Source organism: Condylostylus longicornis, unplaced genomic scaffold (assembly GCF_029603195.1).
Source record: "Condylostylus longicornis isolate FDR11 unplaced genomic scaffold, ASM2960319v2 ptg000048l, whole genome shotgun sequence".
NCBI classification, from domain to species: Eukaryota; Metazoa; Arthropoda; class Insecta; order Diptera; family Dolichopodidae; genus Condylostylus; species Condylostylus longicornis.
In genome coordinates, this window is record NW_026578017.1 from 179500 (window position 1) to 203891 (window position 24392).

At 29.4% G+C, this 24392-nt stretch overlaps 1 protein-coding gene across 1 annotated transcript; it reads right to left on the minus strand.

Annotated features, from left to right (window-relative positions):
• Positions 1-19612: 19612 nt before the first annotated feature.
• Positions 19613-23052, minus strand: LOC129610728 (serine/threonine-protein kinase MARK2). Its single transcript, XM_055523397.1, has one exon. The coding sequence runs from the start codon at positions 22681-22683 to the stop codon at positions 19987-19989; it is 2697 nt and encodes an 898-aa protein (XP_055379372.1). The 5' UTR covers positions 22684-23052; the 3' UTR covers positions 19613-19986.
• Between the last annotated feature and the right edge of the window lie 1340 nt (positions 23053-24392).

Below are 24392 nucleotides of genomic sequence, written 5' to 3' on the forward strand. Positions count from 1 at the left end.
GAACTACATTTTCAAAAATAACTTAGCTAAAGATCCGCAAAACTTTTCACTGCTACAAAACAAACGAGAAGTGTTTGCAGTTTTCAATTAACTTTTTTTTTTTGAAAAACATTTTCCTTTGGACCCCTTTGGTCTGCGTCTGATCAAAGAGGGATGGCAGTGCAAGGAATCCTGGCTGCATTAATTCCCATATAATTTGTAAACAAATATGAAATATCCAATAATAAGAATATAAATGCGGTAGGGATATCTGCCAAAGTGTCGGCACAGACCACGGTTATCGGGTAGGCCTAAGATGAATGTTCAAGACGTTCATAGAAGTCGCCACTGGAAAAAAAAGATCAATTAGCGAATTTAATGAACCAATTTGGCAAGAGCTTACGGGTTGAAGGGTCTCCTCTTATGGAGGAAGTTAAAAGTAAAACCATAGAAAGTTATAAAAAAAAAGGTCTGAAGAAGACAACAAAGGTAGAACCTCTGAAGGTAAGGTAAAACGCCCGTTAGATCAGGAAATTAGACCAGCATTGGGAAATCAATGTTCGTTTAGCGTATAAGCGATTTTTCGAACATGTCAAAAAAACTAAAAGAAGAGATATCTGCAAACTTAAGGCAGAAAATTTAAGATTATTGAGACAGCAAAATATGTTTTAAGTGGCACCGAGAAAGACAAAGTAGGCGTGATCGTGTGTGATACAGATGAGGAAGAGTTGGCTAGTGAAACCGACTGGATTCTAAAAATCAAAAGGAACTCAAAGAAATTAATAACACTAAAGCATAGAAATCGCCACCAAGGAAAAATACTCAAATTAAAAAACATAAACCACCGCCGGTAATAGTAGGTAATACAACTGATTACACGCAGCTAATAAGAATACTCAGAGGAAAGTATTAACGTGATGATAAACATGATGAACAACGATCAACTAAAAATAAATGTTGAAAATGAAAATGAATATAGACAATCAACTAAAGCTGTTAATAAAGCTAATTTAGAGTGGCATTCCTATAAAAATAAATTGCAAGGGCAATTAAAGTAATGGCAAGAAATCAACATCCATCATGTGAGGATATTAAGCATGAACTTATCCAGAGGGGATTCAAATGCGTAAATGTCATAAATAAAATTAAAAAAATATAATAAAATAACGTAAATGCTATTAATTTTTAAATACTTTTCAGTGAAAGGGGAACTTTTTTAATAGTATTTACGTTATTCGATTACACCAAAGACATAAATAAAATATATAAAAAAAATATCTTCAACACATGGGAATAAAAGTTGATCCTCTTAGAAGTAATGGTTCTATCCTGATACGCAAAAGATGCAAAGTTCGGAGATATACAAAGATTTTGATAATCATATGACACAAATGTAATAACAAAGACAATTTTCAAGCCTGATGTGAAAACCGCAATGAGGCACAACCTGCTAGTTGCCGAGGCTGTTCAATGGCTAAGGAATTACAACAAAGGAGAATGAAAAGCAATCGGTCTAACCGGATCTTGGGTAATCATGAAAGATTAATGATTTTACGTCAAATTAGTTAAAAACTGGTGTTGCATACTCACAAAATAAATCTTGCAAAAATTGCAGAAAATGGATTCTTAAATTTCAGATAATACGAGTAATATAAACAAAAAACCTAAAAAAGACGTGAAAAATAAATAAATTGACAATAACAAAAGCAAAAACCTAAAGAAATGGACGGTATCATAAAGCAATTTCCGAAAAATGTTGGTAAATAAAATACGAACTGGTACGTAGAACGCTAACGGCGTTTTAAGTAGAAAGGATGAATAGGAAATTTTCCTTAGAGCTAAAAATATCGACGAATATATGTGGTCAGAAACACACTTCGGGAAGGGTTTGGATATACTTGGTTGTACCAGTATTTCTATGGAAACCATAAAGCATAATGAGGAATCCAAAAAAGAGACGAAGATTCAACTTGTAATGGTTGAAATTGAGTCTACCCAGCAGAACTTCAATGTTGGTTCAGTATATTATCCACCAAAATGTAGCACAAAGGCGCGGGACAAAATAGATTCTTACTAGAAGGTGACTTTAATGCCAAAAATGTGGATTAGGGCTCTAGATTGACATTAACTAGGGGTAGAGAACCAAGGAAAGCCATTCGGAATTTGGGATGTTCCAATCATTCTACTGGCAGTTCGACTTATTTTACTTATTGAACTTGATAGATGATTTTAATTTGAGTTCCGATCTTCAAACATAGTGTTATTAGAAAAATAAGTCCGAATGCTGAACTGCACACTAGATATCAACTACATTCTGAAGTGGAGCGTTTTTATCAAATTCATACAGAAAGTTGCCTAGAAAAATACAACATTCTCTGACCTCAAACTTGTATCAAATATTTATCAAAAGATACAGTTACTGATTAAATAGTAGACAATAAAATGATTGTGAATAGACTTTTTTTACACTCAAAAGAAAAATAGAAAATTTTAAATCGGTATTATAAAAGAAATGTATAAAGGTCTTATCAGCAATTGAAGAAACGAATTATTCGTTGTGGAAAGCAACCAAAGGTACCAAGAAACCAATAAAGCGAATAAACCAGAGGGGATCAGATGGATCATGGGAAAAAAAGAACAGGGATAAAGCTGAACTATTTGCTGATTACTTGGAAGGGGTTTTTCAACTATATGAACTGAATTTTAATGTTTGCTTTACGTAATGAAATGGAAATTTTCTAAGCGATAAAGTCGCTTAAACCGATTAAGGCCACAGATTTTGATCTTATTATTATAATGAAAAATTTTTGTTAACAAGGTTGACACCGATAATAGAAAACAAAAAATTGATTTTAAATCATTAGTTTGGTTTTAGAACAAAGCATGCAGCAATTGACCACGTACACAGAATAACAAATATTGTTGAAACGGCATTAGAAGAAAGGCAAGTTTGACAATATTTCTAGGCGTGGTCGAGGCGTTAGATAAGATTTGGCACTCTACGCTTAGGGAAATTAGGGCTGGTGTGCCTCAAGATAGTATTCTATGCTTTAAGGCTATACGTGCTTTATGCAAGGGATTCTCCAGATTTAGGGATGTAACTTTGGCTAAAATTGTCGACGATACCACAATATTGGAGCAGTGGGATCTAGTGTTGAAGAATCGACAAAAAAATTACAGGAAGTCAATAGCAATATAAGTAAATGGACAAATACATCGAAGATAAGGCTAAATGAAAGTAAATCTGCACATGTGAATTTTACAAACAAAAATTTAGTGAGCCGCCCATAATTGAGTTTGAATGGTGCTAAAGTATCAGTCCAAAACAGCGAAATTCATAGGGATGACTTTGGACGTCAAGCTTAGATGGGAGGAGCATGTAAAGAAGAAAAAAATACAATTAGAAAATATATATAGCAAAAGCTATTGGATCCTAGGTTTAGGTCTGGATTGTCAACATACAATAAGCTGTGGATATATTACCAAATGATAAAGTCCATATGGACGTGTAGCTTGCAGCTATTGGGTTTTTCCAAGCAATTACACACTAAACAAATACTAATTATTCAGAACAAGGTCTTTCGTAATATGGTGGGTGCTTCGTGATATGTGCGCAATATAATTCATAGAGATCATTCATAGGGATCTAGGTGTCCCCCAAGTAAATGAGGAAATAACAAACTGTGTCATGAAAAAAAGGGCGCGTTTGAAACAGCATGTATATGTCGTGACCTCCCAACTTATAGGGGAGAGGATTTGAAACTTCTCGAATTGGCCTTAAGTGACGTAACAACACTTCCGTGCCTTCATTCACGGATTAAAGACACAAAATAACGATAGAGAAAAACTGATGGTTACTCAATTTGACTAGTTTTAGGAATTTATTTCCATCCACGCACGTTTCAGGTTAGGTCAAAATCGCCCACTTGATAGGTCTTACAACAGTTTGGGACCGCTTATATTTGTCTTTTAATGATTTTGATAATAAATACCTGTATTTAAAAAAAAATCGACCGTGCGAATGTGAAGTTGTGACTTTGCTAATGCTCAAGTGCTTTTAGCGGTTTGTGGCCCCCATGGAAGACTCAGAACTTCGTAATACTAATATTCGTTGGAGGCCTAGAATGGTAATCGTATAACTGAATGGTAATTTGCAAAGGAATGGGTCGAGGTGAGAAGGATCATTGGAAACCTCGTTGCTCCCTTATTTATTATTATTAAAAAAAACAAAAACAAAATATGAAACCAAATTTTTGTTTAACAAGAATCCAATAACTTTTTCGTTTTTTTTATTTTTGTGCAAGCAACAAAGGAGTAAAAAAAATTGAACAACGCAGTTTCAGTAATTTGCAAAATAATTACAACACAATCAAATTTGAAATTTTAAATAAAAGAAAATTCGTTAAATTTTGCCCATTAATTCTTTTATATGTAGCAACCCTGATTGATATACACCGTTTCGATTAAGCTGTTTGTAAATCGCCCCTGCCGGGCTTGAAAGATTCAAATTCAAACATGACCACGTGAGGTATTAAAATACATTTCCCGTTCAGCTCTAAGGTACTCTAAAAGTTCACGCTTTCAAAAGAACTTGCGGGGCGCGTTAGAGTCTGGAGTACGTTTTTCCACTTTTTGCAAACTAGAAAATTTACCTTGCAATGTAAAGAGCTGGTCTTGAATATATTTTTGTGGATAAAAAAAAATAAGAAGTATAAAAAACGTTAATAAAATGCTTTTATGTCCATTAAATTTACACAATAAAGTTAATCGTCGTTTTAAATTAATTTATAGAGAAATTGTTTATCATACATATTTTAAAATTGAATTAATTCATTATTGCTATTTTAGAAAAGAATATAAAATTAACTTTTGAATGCAAGTGTTATTTCAAAAGAATATAAATTAATAAACATGTAAAACTGTACTTAATTAATATAAGCATTAGAACACAAATGAAATTTATGTGCTAAAAGACATAAAAGCATATTGTTATAAAACTTTTAAACTTTATTTTATTTATTGAGATGGTTAATTCAGTGACATTTAAAACAAACAAATAGTTCAATTCTGCAATTCTCAAAAACAAATACAAATTGGAAAAAAATTGTAAAAGTATTACTTATATAAAATAACACAAACAAGGGAATAATAAAAAAAAGACTAGATTAGACTAAAAAATCGCTTTTTTTTGTTTACATCATTCAAAGTTTCTCATTCACTTACATCATTCCCAAACTCCTCAATCGGATTCAGCTCTGGGCCTCTGGGCCCTGCCCAAAACCTTTTTATTCCCCTTTCCGTTTCAGTACTAGTACGTTCAGAAAATTATAATTTTTCTTTAAAAATTGTTATTAATTTGCACAATTTTTGATTATTTCAAATCGGTTTTTAAAGCTGCATTCAATAGCATTTTCAACGTAATAAAATGTTCTTTGATTAGAAAACAAAATTTCCGAAACTGGGCCATCTGCATTTTTGAACGAAAGTTTACGATACACAGACGACAATTTGAATTGATCATATGACAATCGAAAATTCTAATCACTGTTGCTTTTAAGTGCGCTAAAGTCTACTTTTTTATTGCAAAGCTTAATCAATTCTGGCGAAAACCGCAGAGGACTAGGGTTAATATTGTTTTCACCACTAAAATAAGCAATTCAAACATCGCATAAAAATTTGCTCATCATCAATTCCATTTTCAGGAGTTGAGCAAAACAATAGCCTTCTTTCAAAAAACAAATGTTCTTTGTCCTAAGCCCGCGAACAATTTGCTAGTAAAGAGAATTTTTTCCCACAATTAGCGTCATATTATTTCCAGAATCCGATAACTATTGTTTTATTAAATTATTGTTACAGCAGGTAGTAAATTGCCACTCAATTGGTTGAGGGAGCTACTTTAGCTATTTTGAAAGTAATCAACCCACTTACTTTTCATGTGGGCTATAAAAATTTGTAAGTCTCTCCCAATACCAGCAACGGATATGTTTAAAATCTCGTGAAATAGTCAGAGGAAAGGCTTCGCTTTCAATAAGAACTTCATCGTTTAATATGGATAATTTCTTATGTATAGTTGAATGTCTGAAGGATTATTACTTTATGAAACTATGATTAAATTGTAACAATTTTGAAAATTGTCATTATTGATAAATTTTGATTCAAATTGAATTGAGTCAAAAATTAATTTTTTATCAATAACTTAAGTAAGACAACTTACTTTTTTGGTTACTGGGAATTTCGAAAAGTACAAGGCGAACATGTAGAAGTAATGTTAACAGAATATCTAGCAGCAGATTGATTTCACCCACAAGTCTGCTTAAATATAACAGGCCATGGAATAACAGTAGATAATGAAAGATTCGTAGCTCCGTGGCTCCATAGTTTAACACCATGTCTCCTTTGCGTTTGCGAACGGTGTTTCAAGTCTATATAACGTCCACCATGACATACAGATTGTTCATATCGCTTTTGAGGGAGCTTCAAAATTCCCGTGCCAAAGTTTTTGGAGTCTAATAACTTTTGTAATATTTCGCTAATAAAAGATACTTCTAATTCCTATTGCAACTTCTTCAAAAACTTACCAACTGTTCGTTACTCCTGATGAGTAATATGCTTGAAGTTAACTTAAATTGAAAACCTTGTTATATTTAGCCGTTTTGTTGAAAGGAGCCGAATTGTTTTTTTAATGTCCATGCATTTCGATGGAGGTTCCATGTATTCGTCTTTATATTTCATATTTATATGTCATTATATTTTTTGAAAACAACATTCACTTCCTTAAATCTAACGATTAGAATTGTTAATCACACATTTCACGCAAACGAAATACTGCGCTAAAAATGGAGGGTATCATTTCCTTCTATGGGAGTACTTTAACATGTACCAGAGGTGGGGAATCTTTTTACCCATGGAAGCCAAATTTAAAATAACAATAAGTAAGAAGGCCGCGTAAGTTTTAATACCAATAAATGTAGCTTTTGTACAGTTGTGTGCAAATTGCTTTTTTTTTAAATTCAGTTTTCATTTATTCCAAACTAAATTCTTATTCTAAAGTAAATAAGTAAACATAAATAACAAAAAAACAACTTCAAATTCATTGTTCAGATTCTCTACCTCTGGCATATATCTAGTAATTTTTTGGCGCAGAAACCATTGCAGACAAATAAGTCACTTTTAACTTCAGATACATTTATTAGCGTATTTTTTTCGCGATTCAAGAGGGAAACAAAAAAGTTAATATAGAACGATATAACGACTTTTTTTATCATTATTGTTTAATTACAATTTATTAAAATTAAGTTAGACCAAAGAAATAACGCGGCAGTTCTTACTGTAAGGAATTAAAAGAATGAACAATGTGTATTGGAATTTTTGGATTTCTTGTAGCAGAAGAATGAAGACTTTTTTTTTTATTTACATTGTTTTGATTGAAGTTTTTTTTTCAAGAATTGGTATACATGAACTTTAATAATCTTGTAAAAATAACAAACTATTAGCACAAAAACAATTTTTAATAAATGTATTAATGTAGTTACATGTTTTATATTTTGTAACTAAACAGTTTTTTCCGTTGTATTATGATACCGCTTTATTTATTAGAGCTATGACATTCGCTTTATTTATATACCCAGTGGTTCCCAAAAAATTTTAAATTAATATATTTTATCCATCGAATTCGTAAAATTATAATATTTTATGCTAAAACTGAAAGGTACATATCGCCTCGATATAAATACCAAATAAAAAGAAAAAAATTTTATATTCATAATTTGCTAGATACTTTTTATATTGACATTAAAATACAAATAGCAATTTATTGACAAATTTATTTCATTAAACTTTTTTTTAACATAATATTTCTAATTCTTCAATTTTTTACTGACCGTATTGTGTAAACAATAGGTAGGTCATGTGATGGCAACAAATTTTGCATATCGAGTTTTCGGTGGGAACGTACTTCTCCATAGTAGGGAAGTGTTAATAAACTATTTTTAGCAACCTGTCGGTCTGTCCGTCTGTCGGTCTGTCGGTCTGTGTGTGCACGCGTGTATCTCAAGTTCGGCTGAACCGATTTTGATGAAATTTTATATGTAAGTTTGTTTCCACCATGGCACGGATCGATCAACTTTTGGTATATATCAGGCCTCAAAAACTGCACTTTTTAGCGGGCCTGTTTTACATTTTTGAACATTTTGAAGAAAATATTCAACCGATTTACTTGAAATTTTATATATAAGCTCAGCTCGACCGTCAGCAAAAATTCGTATGAAATCAGGCATCGGCAACTAGACGTTTACTGCGGGCCAAATATACATTTTTGTGTATATAAAGAGAAATAATCAACCGATTTCATTGAAATTTAATATATGAATTCCCCGTATTAAAACAATGAACATGTAAATTTTTTGGAAAGATCAGGCATCGGCAACTAGACGTTTACTACGGGCCAAACATCACTTTTGTGTATATAAAGAGAAATAATCAACCGATTTCATTGAAATTTAATATGTGAATTCCTCATATTAAAGCAATGAACATATAACTTTTTTGGAAAGATCAGGGCTCGAGAACTGATTTGCGGGCCGATTTTACATTTTTCACCATATTCACAGAACAAATTGATGGAATATCTTGAAATTTGATATTTGAGTTCTGGTTGTTACCGAAACTAACTGGCGAGCATTTCAAGGAATTCGGGTAGCACAAAGCGAAACTCTACTAAGAGCCAAATTTACATTTTTCTAAGTATGTTAACAATAAGCTTACTAATGTCCTAAAAATTGGAAAGAAGTATTTAACAGACATTTTTATAATATTCTGTAACACTTTCATTTAACTAGACAATACACAATGCGGTCGGTTATGTGCTGACCACATCAGATTTTTTTAAATTTGCTTTTAACGCATATTTACATGAACTCGCAGCATAAGAAGCTCTCTCACCCTGCTTTAAAAGGAACATTTTAAAGTAAATAAACAAAAAAAAAACTGCAAAAAGGATAACTTATATAAGTTAAAACTTATAAAAAACTTTTTCATATTTTTTTCCACTAGAACATGATGTAGAAAACATTTTTTTAAAAGAAAAGTAAATCAAACAAAACAAGTCACTGTCACTTAATTTTTTACTCATTATTAAATTACCATATTTACCCAAATTCAATTTAACCTCGACATAAATCAGTAACAATAATACCACAAGGAATTCAACTATTATGTAGTAATAAATGTGAAATGGTAGAAATTTTTAACTTAAATCATTACACTAATATAATTCACTAAGTTTCGCTAATGAAAGAAATTTTAATTTTAAGTTAAATAACACAAGATTCTTAAATATGCAGCTATGTATATTACAAGTGTATTGATATTCAGGAATTCCCAGAATTTAAATTGAGTTAAAATTTTAATTAAGTTAAAAACGAAACCACAACTTTGAAATTCAGTTTAAATAACTGTTATAGTGTAATTCCCGAAAGTAATACGTACTTTAAAATCAAAAGAAGCAAAATTACCTAATCCAAATATGATTCATCCTATTGAATATATTTCAAATTATATTTTATTTAAATTATTCATTTTTTTAAGTCATTGAAGAAAAAAATTTATTATAAAATAAAATTTACAGTACTCTATTTAAAATTTACAATACTTCTAAAACAGAACAATTAGCAAGATGATCCATACACCAAATTAAAGGTCAGCAGACACGGTTTTATTTTTTATTTTTACCGACCGCATTATGTACACAATAGGTAGGTTATGTGTTGGCAACAAATTTAGCATATTATCGAGTTTTCGATGGAAACGCACTTCTCCATGGTAGTGTAAATAAACTATTTTTAGCAATCTGTCGGTGTGCCGTTCCGTGTGTGGGCGCGTGTATCTCAAGTTTGGCTGAACCGATTTTGATAAAATTTTGTACGTAAGTTTATTTCGACTATGGCATGGATTGATCAACTTTTGGGATATATCACTTTTTAGCGGGCCTCTTTTACATTATTGATTATGAAGAAAATATTCAATAGATTTACTTGAAACTTCATACATAAACTTCATACATAAACTTCGACGAGCATTTCAAGGAATTCGGATAGCACAAAGCGAAACTTTACTAATAGCAAAATTTACATTTTTCTAAGGAAAAAATTACGCCATAAAAATTGTAAAGTCCGTGACTTCAATAATGTTGTAAAAAAGATTTAAGTACGGTATTAATACGGTTGTAGTACCGTTTCAAAGCTTTCAATACCTTTACATTGTAAAAAAAACTACTAAAGCTTTTCGTACATTTTCGAATACAATTTTTACAATATTATTACGTACTTTGACGTTTGTTTGAAAAGTTCAATTTAAAGTTCTGTGCAAATGTTAATTTTGAACAAACGTTACCAAGTCATTAAAAACATTTAATGCATTTTTATGCTGCATTTTAGGAAAAAAAAATTAATAATTAGCACTCAATTGCTGAAAATAAATGCTAATTTATTTAATTGGTTATTTATGGCAACATTTATATATGTATAAGAAAAGTGTGCTCGATTTTTTCGATACCCGATATACTTTAATTTTACGTCTCCACTACGTAAAAAACGCATTTAGGAAAAGTGTACAATGTCAAGAGCTTTTACTAAACTTTTTGGAATTTGATACTTTGTAAAATTTACGTCGTAAGCGCATTATTGGAGTCACATTTAACAATAACATTTAATTTTGTGATATTACGACAAAAAATTTGTATAATATTATAGAAAAACTTTTTGAATTAAACCACAATTTTTTTAACATTTGATTTAATGTCAAAGTGACATAAACCCCTTAAAAAAAACCGGATTTTTTGAAGTTAAAGTCAAATAGTAATAAACAAGCTAAAGTGCGAACAACAATATATATATATATAGTTTTAAGTCAATACAACTGTAATACTGATTTTGCTGGCTCTTTAAAATTTGGTTTTTTCAATAGCATTTTCTGCAAAATAATGTGAACGTGGCAAATGCCACTCTGCTTCCGAGTCCCTCATATAATGGTGTTATATTAATACGCAGCTAATATATTCAATTTTTTCTATTTCTTTTACCGTTATATTTTTTTTAATTTTTTCATTTATCTAATTGTTCCACTTTTAACTTACGAGTAAAATATGTTTTTTCAATAAATATTTAATAAATAAACAAATTTAAAATAAGAAAGTTAAATGTTTCTAAGTTTCTTTTGTGGTCTTAAATATTTACGCATAACTGTACACTCCCTCGCTTAAGCTCGTTATACGGAGTTTCGGTTTTACGGAATTCAAAAATTAAGCCAAAGTTTCTTTTTACCGAAAAAAAATTATTTACAGAAAATTTGTAAAATTCAAAAAAAAAGTAGTCTAAAAAATTACAATTTAATAAAATTAAATAGCAAAATCCTAATATTTTTTTTGCAAATTAACAAGAAATATTTGTACCTATGTAAATTTAGGTAAAAATTATGTGGTTGTAACGTAATAGAAGTAAAAAGATTCGATTTGCGGAATTTCGATTTACGGACAACATTTCAAAAGCATATTGATTCCGTAAAGCGAGGAATGAGTGTATATGTATGTACATACGTATGAATTAAAATTTAACATCTAAGAATTTTTGGTTCAAACAATTAAAATAAAATCTTGAATACATACATATATAATTGCGTATGTATATTTTTTAAAATTTCCTAACGAAACATAATATTCAAAACAATAACCGAAATTCAGTAAACTAGGCAGTTTACTAGGTTCAGAGTATTTAAAAGATAATCGACACTAATTCCAAATGAAATAAAGAAATCGGTATATTATTCGCTGTTCAATAGTCATTTTAGTTATGGAATAAAATGGTGAGGTACGACAACTAATGAAATGATTAACTTGCTTCAAACCATACAAAATAGAGCCATCTTTTTAAACATCTTTTTAATTATAATTGGCGTGAAAGTTTAGTGTTAATACATCGTTTAAAGGGTATACTTTTCATAAGGGATTTAATAAAAAATTTTCTATGTTTAAAGTTTGGAGAAGTCACACTTGCAATTAATGTTTTTGATCAGAATAGTATATACTTATAATGCAAAGCCAAAAGTAAAAATAAAAAGAACCAAGATCAAATTGTAATTGTTTCCAACAGGAAAAGAAAATTGAATATGTTAATAACTTGATCTTGGTTCTTTTTACTTTTACTATTGGCTTTGCATTATATACTTTTTTTTGTTTTTTTCTTTAGAGGTTTCTGCTTTATTATAATATCTAAGATTAAAATTATTAAATGTATAGTTTTTGAGTTTCATAATAAATATATAATATATAAGTAGCATTACACTGTGTGGATAGTCTTAACATGAGAGCAATAAAATGCGTTCTCTTTAGACATAATAATTGAATAAATAAATAAATAAATGTGTATTGCCTAGTTTCACAATTTCCTTTTAATTTGAAAGAAGCTAACAAGCCATTAGTTAACATACTTAGAAAAGCGTAAAATTGGCTCTTAGAGAGATAGAAGTTTTTTTGAGTAATAATGTTTGTAATTATTTTAATTTAAGGAAATTAATTTTTCTTCCAAATTTATTATTTACAATTTGGACCAACTTATTATAAGTTTTTTTTTCAGTTGAACATACATATATTTTTCACTTATGTAGTTACTAATTTTTATATGAAACTACAAATCTTTTGGAATTAATAAAAAAATATATTCATACCAGCCCAATTAAGATCTTCAACAGAAGAATTAACACCAGAATAAATAACACCAAAAAAAAAACGAAAAAAACAACATGCAGAAAAAGACAAAAAGAAACGAAAAAAATATTTATTGTCAATTATATTATATCGTATTCATATCGTACAAAATCGTGCAGAAAGTCGACACAACTTATTCATCTTCGCTTTATTTTCATATTCTCATAAGCCGTGACTTCAATAATGCTTTATAAAAAGTTTAAGTATGGGATTAATACAATTTTAGTACTGTCTCAGACCTTTCAGTACCTTTACATTGTAAAAAAAACTGCTAAAGCTTTTGACACATTTTGGAATACATTAAAATTCTTACAATATTAATACATATTTTGACGTTTCTTTGAAAATTTCAATTTAAAGTTCCGTGCAAATGTTAATTTTCAAGAAACGTTATCACATCATTAAAAACGTAGTATTTTTATGTTGCATTTTAGGAAAAAAACTCAATAACTAGCGTTTTATTGCTGAAAATGAACGCTAGCTTATTTAATTGGTTACTTCTGGCAACATTTATATGATATGTATAAGAAAAGCGTGCTCGATTTTTTCTATACCCGATTTACTTTAACTTTACAAACTTTAATACTTTGTAAAGTTTGTTGTAAGAGCATTATTAAAGTCACAGTCTTATACACATTATGCAAAGAATGCAAGTAAAACAACGCGATAGATAGATATTCAATACCATATTATCATTCCATTATTAAATGAAGTCCACACAAACTTATAAATTTTTATATGAACAGAACTCCTTCGTACATACGTTTAATGTGTAATGTAACTACAATGTACTGTAACGAGTATTTTACTTCAATAAGAATATATATTTGCAGAGCGTTGATATACTCATACCAAATACTCGTATATTATACAGGTGTTAGAATAAAACGACATGACATACAGATTAAATTTTATTTAATTTTACAGATCTTCATTAAATTTTATATTTATGCACATAATCTTAACTTGGTGAATTCCAATGAATTAGTTCATGCTCAATGGTCAGCACGAAAATAATTTTATTCCCATTAGAACATTTTTACACTTATTTAACTAAAAAGATAAGTTTAATTCCTTTTGTAGAAGAAAATACCTAATATTTTAAAGCTTTTTTTATTATTGAGTTTCTGTACATTTCACCTGCGATACAGGGACTTGTGGTAAGTTTCTTTATTTCCTAACTAATTATTTAATTTTTAAAATATATATATATATATATATATATATAGTACTATATATATATATATATATATATATATATATAGTAGCATAAGAAAATCGATTAAATATATAGAAAAAAACTACTTAAAAAAATTCGTCCTTCGATGCCATAATTAATTTCTTGAAATTTAATATTTAAATTTTATCGGCAACGAAACTTTTGTTAGATTAAAAACAAGTAAAATTCCAGAAAGTAAACTTTCGGAAAGCAAAATTTATCAAAACAAAACATCTTACTTAAGAAACAAAATGTTAAATGACGAATCATAAAAATTAACGTGACAGTTTCGTGAAACCCGTACAGATCTTTTTTAAGAGTAATAACACTCTTATTAACATATTGTAATTAAATTACTAAATCTGGTCTGTCATTTCATTTTTGTTAGTGAAATCGTTTTAGCTTCTAAAATTTTTGAACTATAAAAAAAATATTTTTCGAATTTTCAAAATTCATTCAACACTAAATGTCGTATTAATTTATACGAGTACACTGCCGACCAAATTTTAAATGAATAGTGACCCTATTGCAAGACTTGTATTAAGTTTGAATACTCTAGGCTTTATAGTTTCCGAGGCATAACCAAACTATTTTTAACGTTGTATTTATCTATTGTAAGAAGTAATAAAACCATATTTGATAAAATTATTGCCTCTATTACCAAACGTGTTTATGAAAAAATTTGATAGATGTTTCTAAGATATAAAATAATAATTTTTGGAGTTTTATTGAAGCAATTTAGTTAGCAAGTTATAGTTTTTATAAACTAAAAAAACTAAAATGCAAATTTTCGTTAAAATCGGTAAGTTAGACCAGACATTTTTCGAATGTAATGTAAGAAAACATTAAATTTTCGATCCCGTAAGAGTGCGGATGACCTATAACTGTACAGGTAAACGCAAAATAGTTTCATAATGATAATAGTTTCCTAATGGAAACTAATTCAACTAACAATTCGTTTAAAGCATTTATTATTCGTTATATTTACATTTCCTAAACATATTTTCAAACCGTTTCTGCCAACACATTTATGTTTCAAGAAATAAAAGCAAAAAAGCAACATATGTACTTATGTATGTTCGCTTGGCTTAAAAAATTATTAGAGATTTTCATAAATACAAAACTGCAAAACAATAATGTGATACATAAGCAAATTGTTTTTGACAGTTGTATAAAAACTTTTGCTATTTTGAATTTGCAATATTGTGTTCATGAACAAAAATTATCTGTAACAAAAATTTATTTATTTTGGGTCAAATAGTGGAAATATAAAAATTAGGAAAAACAAAAAGAAATTTTGTTATTTTCAAGTACAATAATTAACAATTAAAAATGTAAAACCAAACTGCAAAAACTAGTAAAAAAAAGTACAGCTGATTTAACTGCGATAGCCATGATAATTTAAATATTTTTGTGATAGGTTAGCAATGTTTATGAACAAAATTGATTAGCAACATTAGATTAGCATTGATTAGCATATAGCGCAGTTCTTGCTATATATCGCAATATACCGTGCTTGTGGAAAGACTTATTGTTTGCCAGCTATTCATGTATTATTAGATCCATGCGAGCATCATTTAAATAAAGCACATAATGTACACAATAAAACTTGCCTTAAATCAACCATCGGCAAACTTTTGTGGGTTATGTGCAAATATGTACTGTGTGAGTATGAGTATAGGCCCGTCGAGTTTCTTACATTAACTACTTACAAGAAGAAATATCATTTGCAACTGACTTTATTAACTGTTTTGCTTTGGTAAATAATAAATTTGTATGGGATTTTATGTACCCTATGTATATCTGTTAACATCATTTTTCGTTCCGAATTTTAAAAAAAATAAAGTTGGGTCGAACTAATGGTTTGTAATGTATCACTTTTCCATTCAAGAAGTGAAAATACTGCTTCTGAAAACAACATAGGTATGTATACCTAGTACACTATTAAAATTACTTTTATTCACATACGAAATTATTTCATTAAGAATTACATACACTTAGGATAAGCGATTTATGCAGTCTTTGAAATAAAGCAAATATAACTTTAAAAAGGTACTTATTAACATAATGCTCGATTTTAAGGGTTAAGTAGGTTAGGAAAAACAATTATATTTTTTAATGGCATGAAATTTACCATTAGCTTTCTGCGTTCATAGAAATTTGAAAAAAGCTTGCGGTTTCGGAAATATAAGGTGCCAAAAATTCAAATTTTATTCATTTCGATTGGCAGTAACTTGAGGGTGGAAAAAAATGTTCTTCTAACGAAATGAACTATTTATTATTGTCTAAAATCTGCTAAAATTTCAAACTTTTACAACCTGTGGCCTAGAAGGGAAACGACATAAAAAATTTGAAAAAACGGATTTTAGATGATAGCTGTAAATTTAAACAATAATTTTATTTCCTTAAATATGGTATGCTGCGGTAGAAGAAGTCAGTCACTAAATTTCTGCATTTGCAAAATTTGAAAAATTCTTATAGCTTCACTAAAATAAACAGTGGAAAATTGAATTTTTAGAAGTTACAGAAATAATTTTTACAATACATAAATAATATAACAAAATAAATACAATAAATAAAATCTTGAATATTTATAAAATTGCAAAATAAAACTTTAACGGCATAAAAAAAATATTTAAAACGTTGATGCAAACAAAAAATATAGACCTAATGGGAGATTTACATTGTAATAAGGGAAAATATTTTCCCTGTGTAGAAGTTGTAAACAGAGCGCAATTGACGCCTGTTGAAATCAACTTTAAGTAAAACGGTCAAGTTAGAGTAACTATTGTGATTAAAAATTAATAATAGTTGATAATTACATAACTTAAAATCAAGATGATCAAAAATAGTGAAATTTTTTTGATTTTTTATATTTTATTGGGACCCTTAAAATCTTGAAATAGAAATGGTTTTTGTGCCATATTTCCTGTACCGTAAAAGATTTTTCAACGATTAAGGACCGAAATTTAAGCCTAAAAAAGTTGCCAAAATTCTATAGACAAAGTTTCAAAATTTCAAAAATTTTGAACGCAACTATGTGGTAATATGCTATTGTATTAGGAAAAATGAAAACGGGGCAAATTCAGGTGATATGCTTCTATCTTTTTCCGAAGAGAAGTTACCCTTTTTATGATCGGCGAAGGGAATGAAATTTTAGGCAAATATAAATTTTTGGTATTATGATAAGCGAATTCGTCTAAGCGAATAAGCATTCAAATCTGCCGAATGAAAATTCTATGTGACATGCTTGGCGAATGAAACCAAAAATCAAAATTATACATAAGTGTTTTATTTTTTGGATATTATAGCATTTATAGTGACATAATGGAATAATCTACACTATCTGTAAAGTAGGTTCATAAAATTCTACAAATTATTGAAGAAAATTTTAAGGTTTTTTTAGATATATTGAAATATAAAATCATTTCATAATATTAGTTTTTTTAAAATATTGGTTTTATGCTGATTTTTGAAACGACTTGAAGTAAGAGGTTGTTATAACGGTTGCAAATATGTACTTATAAGATTTGAACTATAAATTATTATTTGACTATAAATAATATTGTTTTCAGTGACAAAAAAAAAACTATTTTACAATTATAAATTTAAATAGGGAAATTCAGTTACAAGTTTTTTTTTTGTAACTATATTTCACTATTATTTTCATTATTCATAATAACTACAAGCAAACAGAATGTATGTATGTAATTATTTAACAAAATAACACAAAAAGCTATATCAATATTTTCGTGCATCATTATCTCCATTTTTTAGATTAGATTAGACTAGATTACTGAAAACACACGCGCAAAGGAATTCTTCCCCTCCCACCACCGCAGCTAACTATGGTTTATTGTAGCTCTCCCATATCTTACTTAAACTACCCCGGTTCCAAGCAAATAATCGGAGATATCCCTCAGTAAGTTGGATAATCTTAATACTGAGCAAACCCTGCCTATCACCATACGTCATATAGCACGCCAGTCACCCAGAATTTGTTTCTCAAAGAATCTACACAAAACGGAGCCCGATTTACCCAGTTTGTGCAAGTGATTTTTCCCTGGATAAAGCGCAGTGAATAAACCACTAATAGCACGAAGTCGATTTCGGTCTATGGAGAACTTCTTTGAGGAAGATGGAAGGATCTTCATTTCTTACTTCATTAATTTCAAAATCCTACCAGAATTCGTCTTGTGCACCCTCAAAATTTTCTTTTTTTTATTTTATTTAAAGATTCCGCTTTTTTCCCCTTCTATTTTTCAATTAGAATTCACTTCAAGTTTGAGGAAAAAATATTTCACATAAATAAAGTAAGAAACAATATAACAAAAAGTAAAAAGAAAAATTTATAGTTTAATATTAAAATCGTTCTTGTTCAAAATTTTTGATTTTAAGACTCATAAATGTCATTCAAAAAAATTTTTTGGAGCCTCATATGAGGTTTATGTGTTCGAGAGCGTTAAGCGTGAAAAAAACGAACCAATAGCAAAAACAATGTACATACATATGTGTGGTGTTAACCTTATTTTTTCCTATAAACTTGGAATTTTTTTTGAATGGCCTGATAGATATATATGGCATTAGTTTTCATTATATATTTCAAATAGGTGTAAAAAAGTTAAAGGTACGTATGAAACTTTAATTTTATTCCTCAGAATATATTCTATGTTTCCTTCAATAATTCTCTTAGACATCAAACTTTATATGAAAAACGAATTATGAAAATTTCATAAAACAAAACACTACAAATTATTGTTATAAGAACATTCAGGTACTTTTACTACTGTTTATTGTAATACTTCATATTCATAAAAAGTATTTTATTTCCCCTTTAAATAGTATTTTTAATTCATGCTACAATTTTTAAAATATAAGAGTAAGAAAAAAGTACAAATAAAATGACAAAAAAAAAAGAAAATACGTATTATAAAGTCATATTTTAAATAAAGATACAAACTACAATAATAATATTTCAGGGCAATATCAACCTATTAACAATTTGAACCTACTTTTGAAACATAAAAATTGTATAAAAACAAATAATTTTTGCACCATCTTAAACAATTTTGGCTCTATGTATTTCTTTCCCGCAAAATGATGTTTCAATTAAAAAAAAAATACAAAAAGGTACACATTTCAATTTTATCACAAGATGTATTGTACATTAAACTAAAAGTAGAAATTTATAGTTTAATAAAAATGAAACAAAAAATATTATTACATTGATATTACAGACTTCCTAGTAAAACAAGTATAATAAAAAGTAAATAGAGCAACAGAAAATGTAAATATCTTATACTTACAGGAATTATTTACTTCAACTATAAACTTCTAATTTGGATGATACTGGCATTCCAGTTTGTTGTTAATAGATTAATTTTTATTTTTTGTTGTATTTTTTAATATTTCCATTCAGTTTTAGTTTTTTTACATTTTTTTGTCTAATTATTTCGTTATTCGTATTTTTTTTATCATTTAAGTTACATGGAATTTTGAATGCGTTATTAACGCTTTTGTGATAGATAACACTGCTGCATTTGCTGTTAATCTTATATTTTGCTATATATACATATATATAGAAAATAATATATATACATATATATATATATATATATATATATATATATATATATATATATATAATTTTTCTGTAATTCTTTTTTCTCTTCCTATTAAAAATTGTTCGTTTTTTTAATAAGTATGTTTTATGTTTTTGCATTTCATTTTATTTTTTTTTATTAAACATTTTACTTAGTAATGTGTCAGCAATTTTTGGCTAATTAGAAGTTTTGTCTTTATTAAATATATTCGGTTTGATTGGTGATGGATCCAATTGAATTGTTGTTGATGTTGTGTTTGTTGTATTAGAATTATTAATTGAAGTCGTTGCTATTGTTGTAGTTGTTGCTGTATTTCCTGAAGTTGTTATGATTATTGCAGTTGCTGTTGATGTTGTAGATGTTGCTTGTTGTATATTATTTTGTGGTTGGTCTTGCTCATATTCAGTTTCCACTTTTGTCTGGTCTAGTCACAGGCGCAAGTCGAATGCTATACGAGATGCAATATTTTTGAAACCAATACTAGTTCCAGAAATTCGTTTAAATCGCACACCATTCAGTGATAATCTTGGTAATTTACATACTTCAATTTCCCATTGAACCAGCGAATCTGTGTTTGGATCACCATGAACACACCATAAAACAAATCTTTCACGCTGTTCATAATCGCAATTATTTTTGTCCAGAACCAAACGAATTTTTTGCATTATTTCATCAGGCATTAACGGAGATGTTGTTTTCATAGACCACGTAAAGCGTAAAACTCTTGGTTTAGCTGGCTCTTCTGAACTAGAACCTCTTTTATTAAATCTTGAAGATAATTTTGAAAAGAAGCTCATTCTTTCTGAGTGTGAGGAGCCTTCATTTGTAGCTCCAGTGCCTGAGTATTCCGATGTTTGATTGCTACGTGCCCTTGTTTGACCTGAATGAAATGTTGAACGAGATGGTACATTTCTTGGAAAATGTTTACTAGATTTAACAGCCGAAGAAGTCATTCGAAGACGATCAAGTAAATTTGATTCAGTTGGCAACACATTTGTTTTTTCCGTAGAACTTTTTTCGTACACCGTTGTTGAACGTCGTGGAATCATACCACTTGGCCCGACAGTACGATTTCCACTAGCTGGTTCATACTTAGATGTCGATGATGCTTTTGGCTTAACGGGACTTGGAATGGTGTTATCTGCTGAATTTGTCGATGATTTTTGTGGTTGAGCTGAAGCTGATGCAGGTCTTTGATTTTGTGCCGCTAAACGAGCTGTATTTTCTTTTATAGTTGCCGAATCAATTGTATTTTGACGTTTGAAATTACTACTTATAGTTGAACGATCTGAAGCAGTTGATGAAGTTGTTGTGCTATGTACAGTTCCTACCACCGGATTTGTAGCGATTGCAGGATTTGCTGGCACAGCACGAAGTGTTTCAGCCCCACTTGATGCACGACGATTTGGTTTGGTACTAGAAGCAGAAATACTTCTGTGAACACCACGATGTGTCGGACTTTGTATTGATGAGTTGCCACCAGCAGAGCCATCATTTCCAGTAATATTTCGCAATGATAACGAAGATCCTGATCTGGAGCCATCACTTTCAGGATCATTATTTTTTCTTTCTAATAGTAAATATGTGGCCATAACATCATCATAACGGCCTTGGGATAAAGAATCTTCAATCTCTTGCCTATTATATCCCATTGCGAGTAAAGCTTCTGTCTTATGTATGCGTTTAGGATCTGCAAAATCAGGCTTTGGTTCAACATAGGGTTTAAGCTCATCATCTTCAAATCCCATGTTCATCCATTTATCACTCATTATAGTCTCAAGACTTGCCCGTTTTGCTGGATTTAAGACAAGAAATTTACGTAACAGATTTTCACAGTCTGTCGACATATAAAAAGGAATTCTGTATTTCCCTCTGAGAACCCTTTCCCGTAATTCTCGTAAAGTGGAACCATCAAATGGTAATGAACCACTTACAAGTGTATAAAGTATCACACCTAGTGACCAAACGTCAACTTCAGGACCATCATATTTTTTACCTTGAAACAGTTCTGGGGCTGCATAAGGTGGACTACCACAAAATGTGTCTAATTTGTTTCCTGGCGTGAATTCGTTTGAAAATCCAAAATCTGCAATTTTGATGTTCAATTCACTGTCTAGTAGAAGGTTTTCAGCTTTTAAATCTCTATGAATAATACGTTTTTGATGGCAGTATTGAACAGCCGATACAATTTGCCTAAATTTAACACGTGCCTCTTTTTCTTTCATGCGGCCATGAAGTACTAAATAATCAAATACTTCACCACCTGAAGCATATTCCATTACTAAATATAGTGTCTTTTCTGTTTCAATTACTTGAAATAGTTTCACAATATTAGGATGATCAAGCATTTTCATAATTCTAACTTCACGAAAAAGTTTTTGAAGAGACCCAGGATTTAGCTGGGTTTTGTCAATTATTTTAATTGCAACTTCCTTACCTGTAGGCAAATGTTTAGCTAATTTTACTTTAGCAAAATTACCTTTACCAATTGTTTTAATTAATTTATATTTTCCAATATGTTCTTCAGCTGGCCTCCAACGCATGGGTACGCCACCTCGCATTTGCATATTTGGAGATCCTTTAGCTGCTGCTGAAGAAGAAGACCTTTGTTTGATTGCTGAGTTTCCATGTGCATGAGATTTTTGCACAGATGCATTACCTGACGATGTAGAATGATGCGTACCATGATGATTACCTCCACTATTGCCTCCATTTCCTGCTCCATTACTTGTGTTTACTCCAGTTCCATTTTGATGATTTCCACCTGAAGAACCAGTTCCTAATATATTGTTTATTGCTGCTGTTGCAGAGCTGTTATTTACACTACCATGTAAATGAGAATGATTAACAGAACCAGTACCACCAACAGAAGACATAACATTTGATTGCCCCACATTCGTAGAAGTAGTCATTGAATTTGTTGGACTAATTATTGAACTCTGATTATTTTCAGCGAAGTCTTTTGTAAAAGATTGTTGTGCTGCTGCAGATGCTACTGCCACAATTGGAGATGCAGCTGATGTAGTTGTTGTAGATGTTCCGTTTGTTGTCGTATTTATAGAAGATAAGTCGGTGGGTAGAGACTCCGGAACTGATTGTAAAGTAGTTCGCATTGCAGCAGACATATTGTAAAAAATTATTTTAATGTTAAATTTCGTTTTGATAATTTTTACGTTAGCAATTTTAGTTACTGAGCTACGAAAAAGTTTTCAAAATTGGAATTGTGCGAGTACCATCGCCCTACGTGTGACACAATTTTTTTTTTGTTCGTATATTAGTTTGTGTGAGCACCCATTTTCACTAGGTAGTGTCATAAATTTTCTATTCTTGTATTACAAATTACTATTTAAATTTCAACTTTTGTGCACATAAATCATTAACTGAAAATTTAACACTGATATTTATAATTCTTTCACTCAAAATACTTATTTTCAGGCAATAAATTTATTATTTAAAATTACTCAATATGTTGAACGAAAGCTAAAAATATATAATTACTTGGTATAATAGATTTATTGCGATAGCATAGAAGATTTAGCTGAAAAAATAAATTATACATCAACCAGCTTATATTGTTAACAGAAATTATGTTTGTACACAATTTACTTTATAGCAACATTATACAGTTTCATGGTGTTTCAACCGATCTGTACGCATATATATATTTTGCATTGCAGTGTTAGGCATTTACAGCTTTTCTTTTTCACTATTATCTTCAAAATTCTATTTTCTATTATCTAAATTATTCTTTCTATTATCTTTCACCACACTTTTAAAATGCTAGTTGAAATAAATCTTTTGTATTTTGAAAAATTTTTTTAACAAATTCGAAAGGTCATTTTCTAATAAACGACGGTACAAATTAACACTACCAACCGTTTGCAAGGAAATTGCAGAAAATACAAGTAGTATAATTTGGCAGTTTATTATCTACTCAACAAAAATTTGCTACCAATAATTTGAGAAAGTTATTTGATGTTGTCTATGTAAACGATCTGATGGAAAAAATTGAAAACTATTCGATTATCATCAGATTTTCACATTTTTGAAAACAATTTGTCGCAAATCAAACTTTTTGAACTGAATTGAAAATATGCAGTGATCAGTTGATTTTTGTTTTTAAATTTTAGTTTATAGGTTTGAAATATTAAAAACATATCTCCCAAAAGCCTAATAATTCTGATGTGTAAATGCTCATCAGATTTTCGGGCAGTTCGACAGTGCGGAAGGTCAACATTATTCAATCAATTGATTTATATAGGTTCAATTGGCTTAGACTCTTTCATCTCCACAGCGATATATAAAATTAAATTGATACAGCGATATTTTTAGTTAGTGACATTTGAAAAAATTTTTAATGACATTTTAATGTAGAGACTTTTCGTTTGTTCTTTTCTTTATTTTTGTTCTTTTGATCCAATTTCAGGTATCTAAAACCTTATTGTGAATCTCACTAGTAAAATTCTAAAAATTTCAAACTAAGTTACGCACGTAAATTTTTGAATAATTATAAATCTCACTCGCAGATATTGTGAATCTGCAATGGTAATATTATTTTACGGAATGTCAAAATCCCAATAATTTAAATTCTTCAAATTTCATAGTAGACATTTAAAAAAGTAATAGACGTTTCAAAAAATAATAGACGTTTTATTGTATTAAAAAATGAAACATAAATAAAATTAATTTTACTAAATGTTCGCATTTTCCTCTTTTACATAAAAAAATTTTACAAATAAACACGAACTTAAAAAAAATTAACCAACAAATTGTTTTCTTATCAAAATTGATTCAATAAATAAATTTAAAGTATAGATAAGATTTACTTATAAAC

Bases quoted from the DNA above. Each gene is read 5' to 3' on its own strand.
- LOC129610728 (XM_055523397.1), bottom strand. From the start codon at position 22,683: ATGTCTGCTGCAATGCGAACTACTTTACAATCAGTTCCGGAGTCTCTA.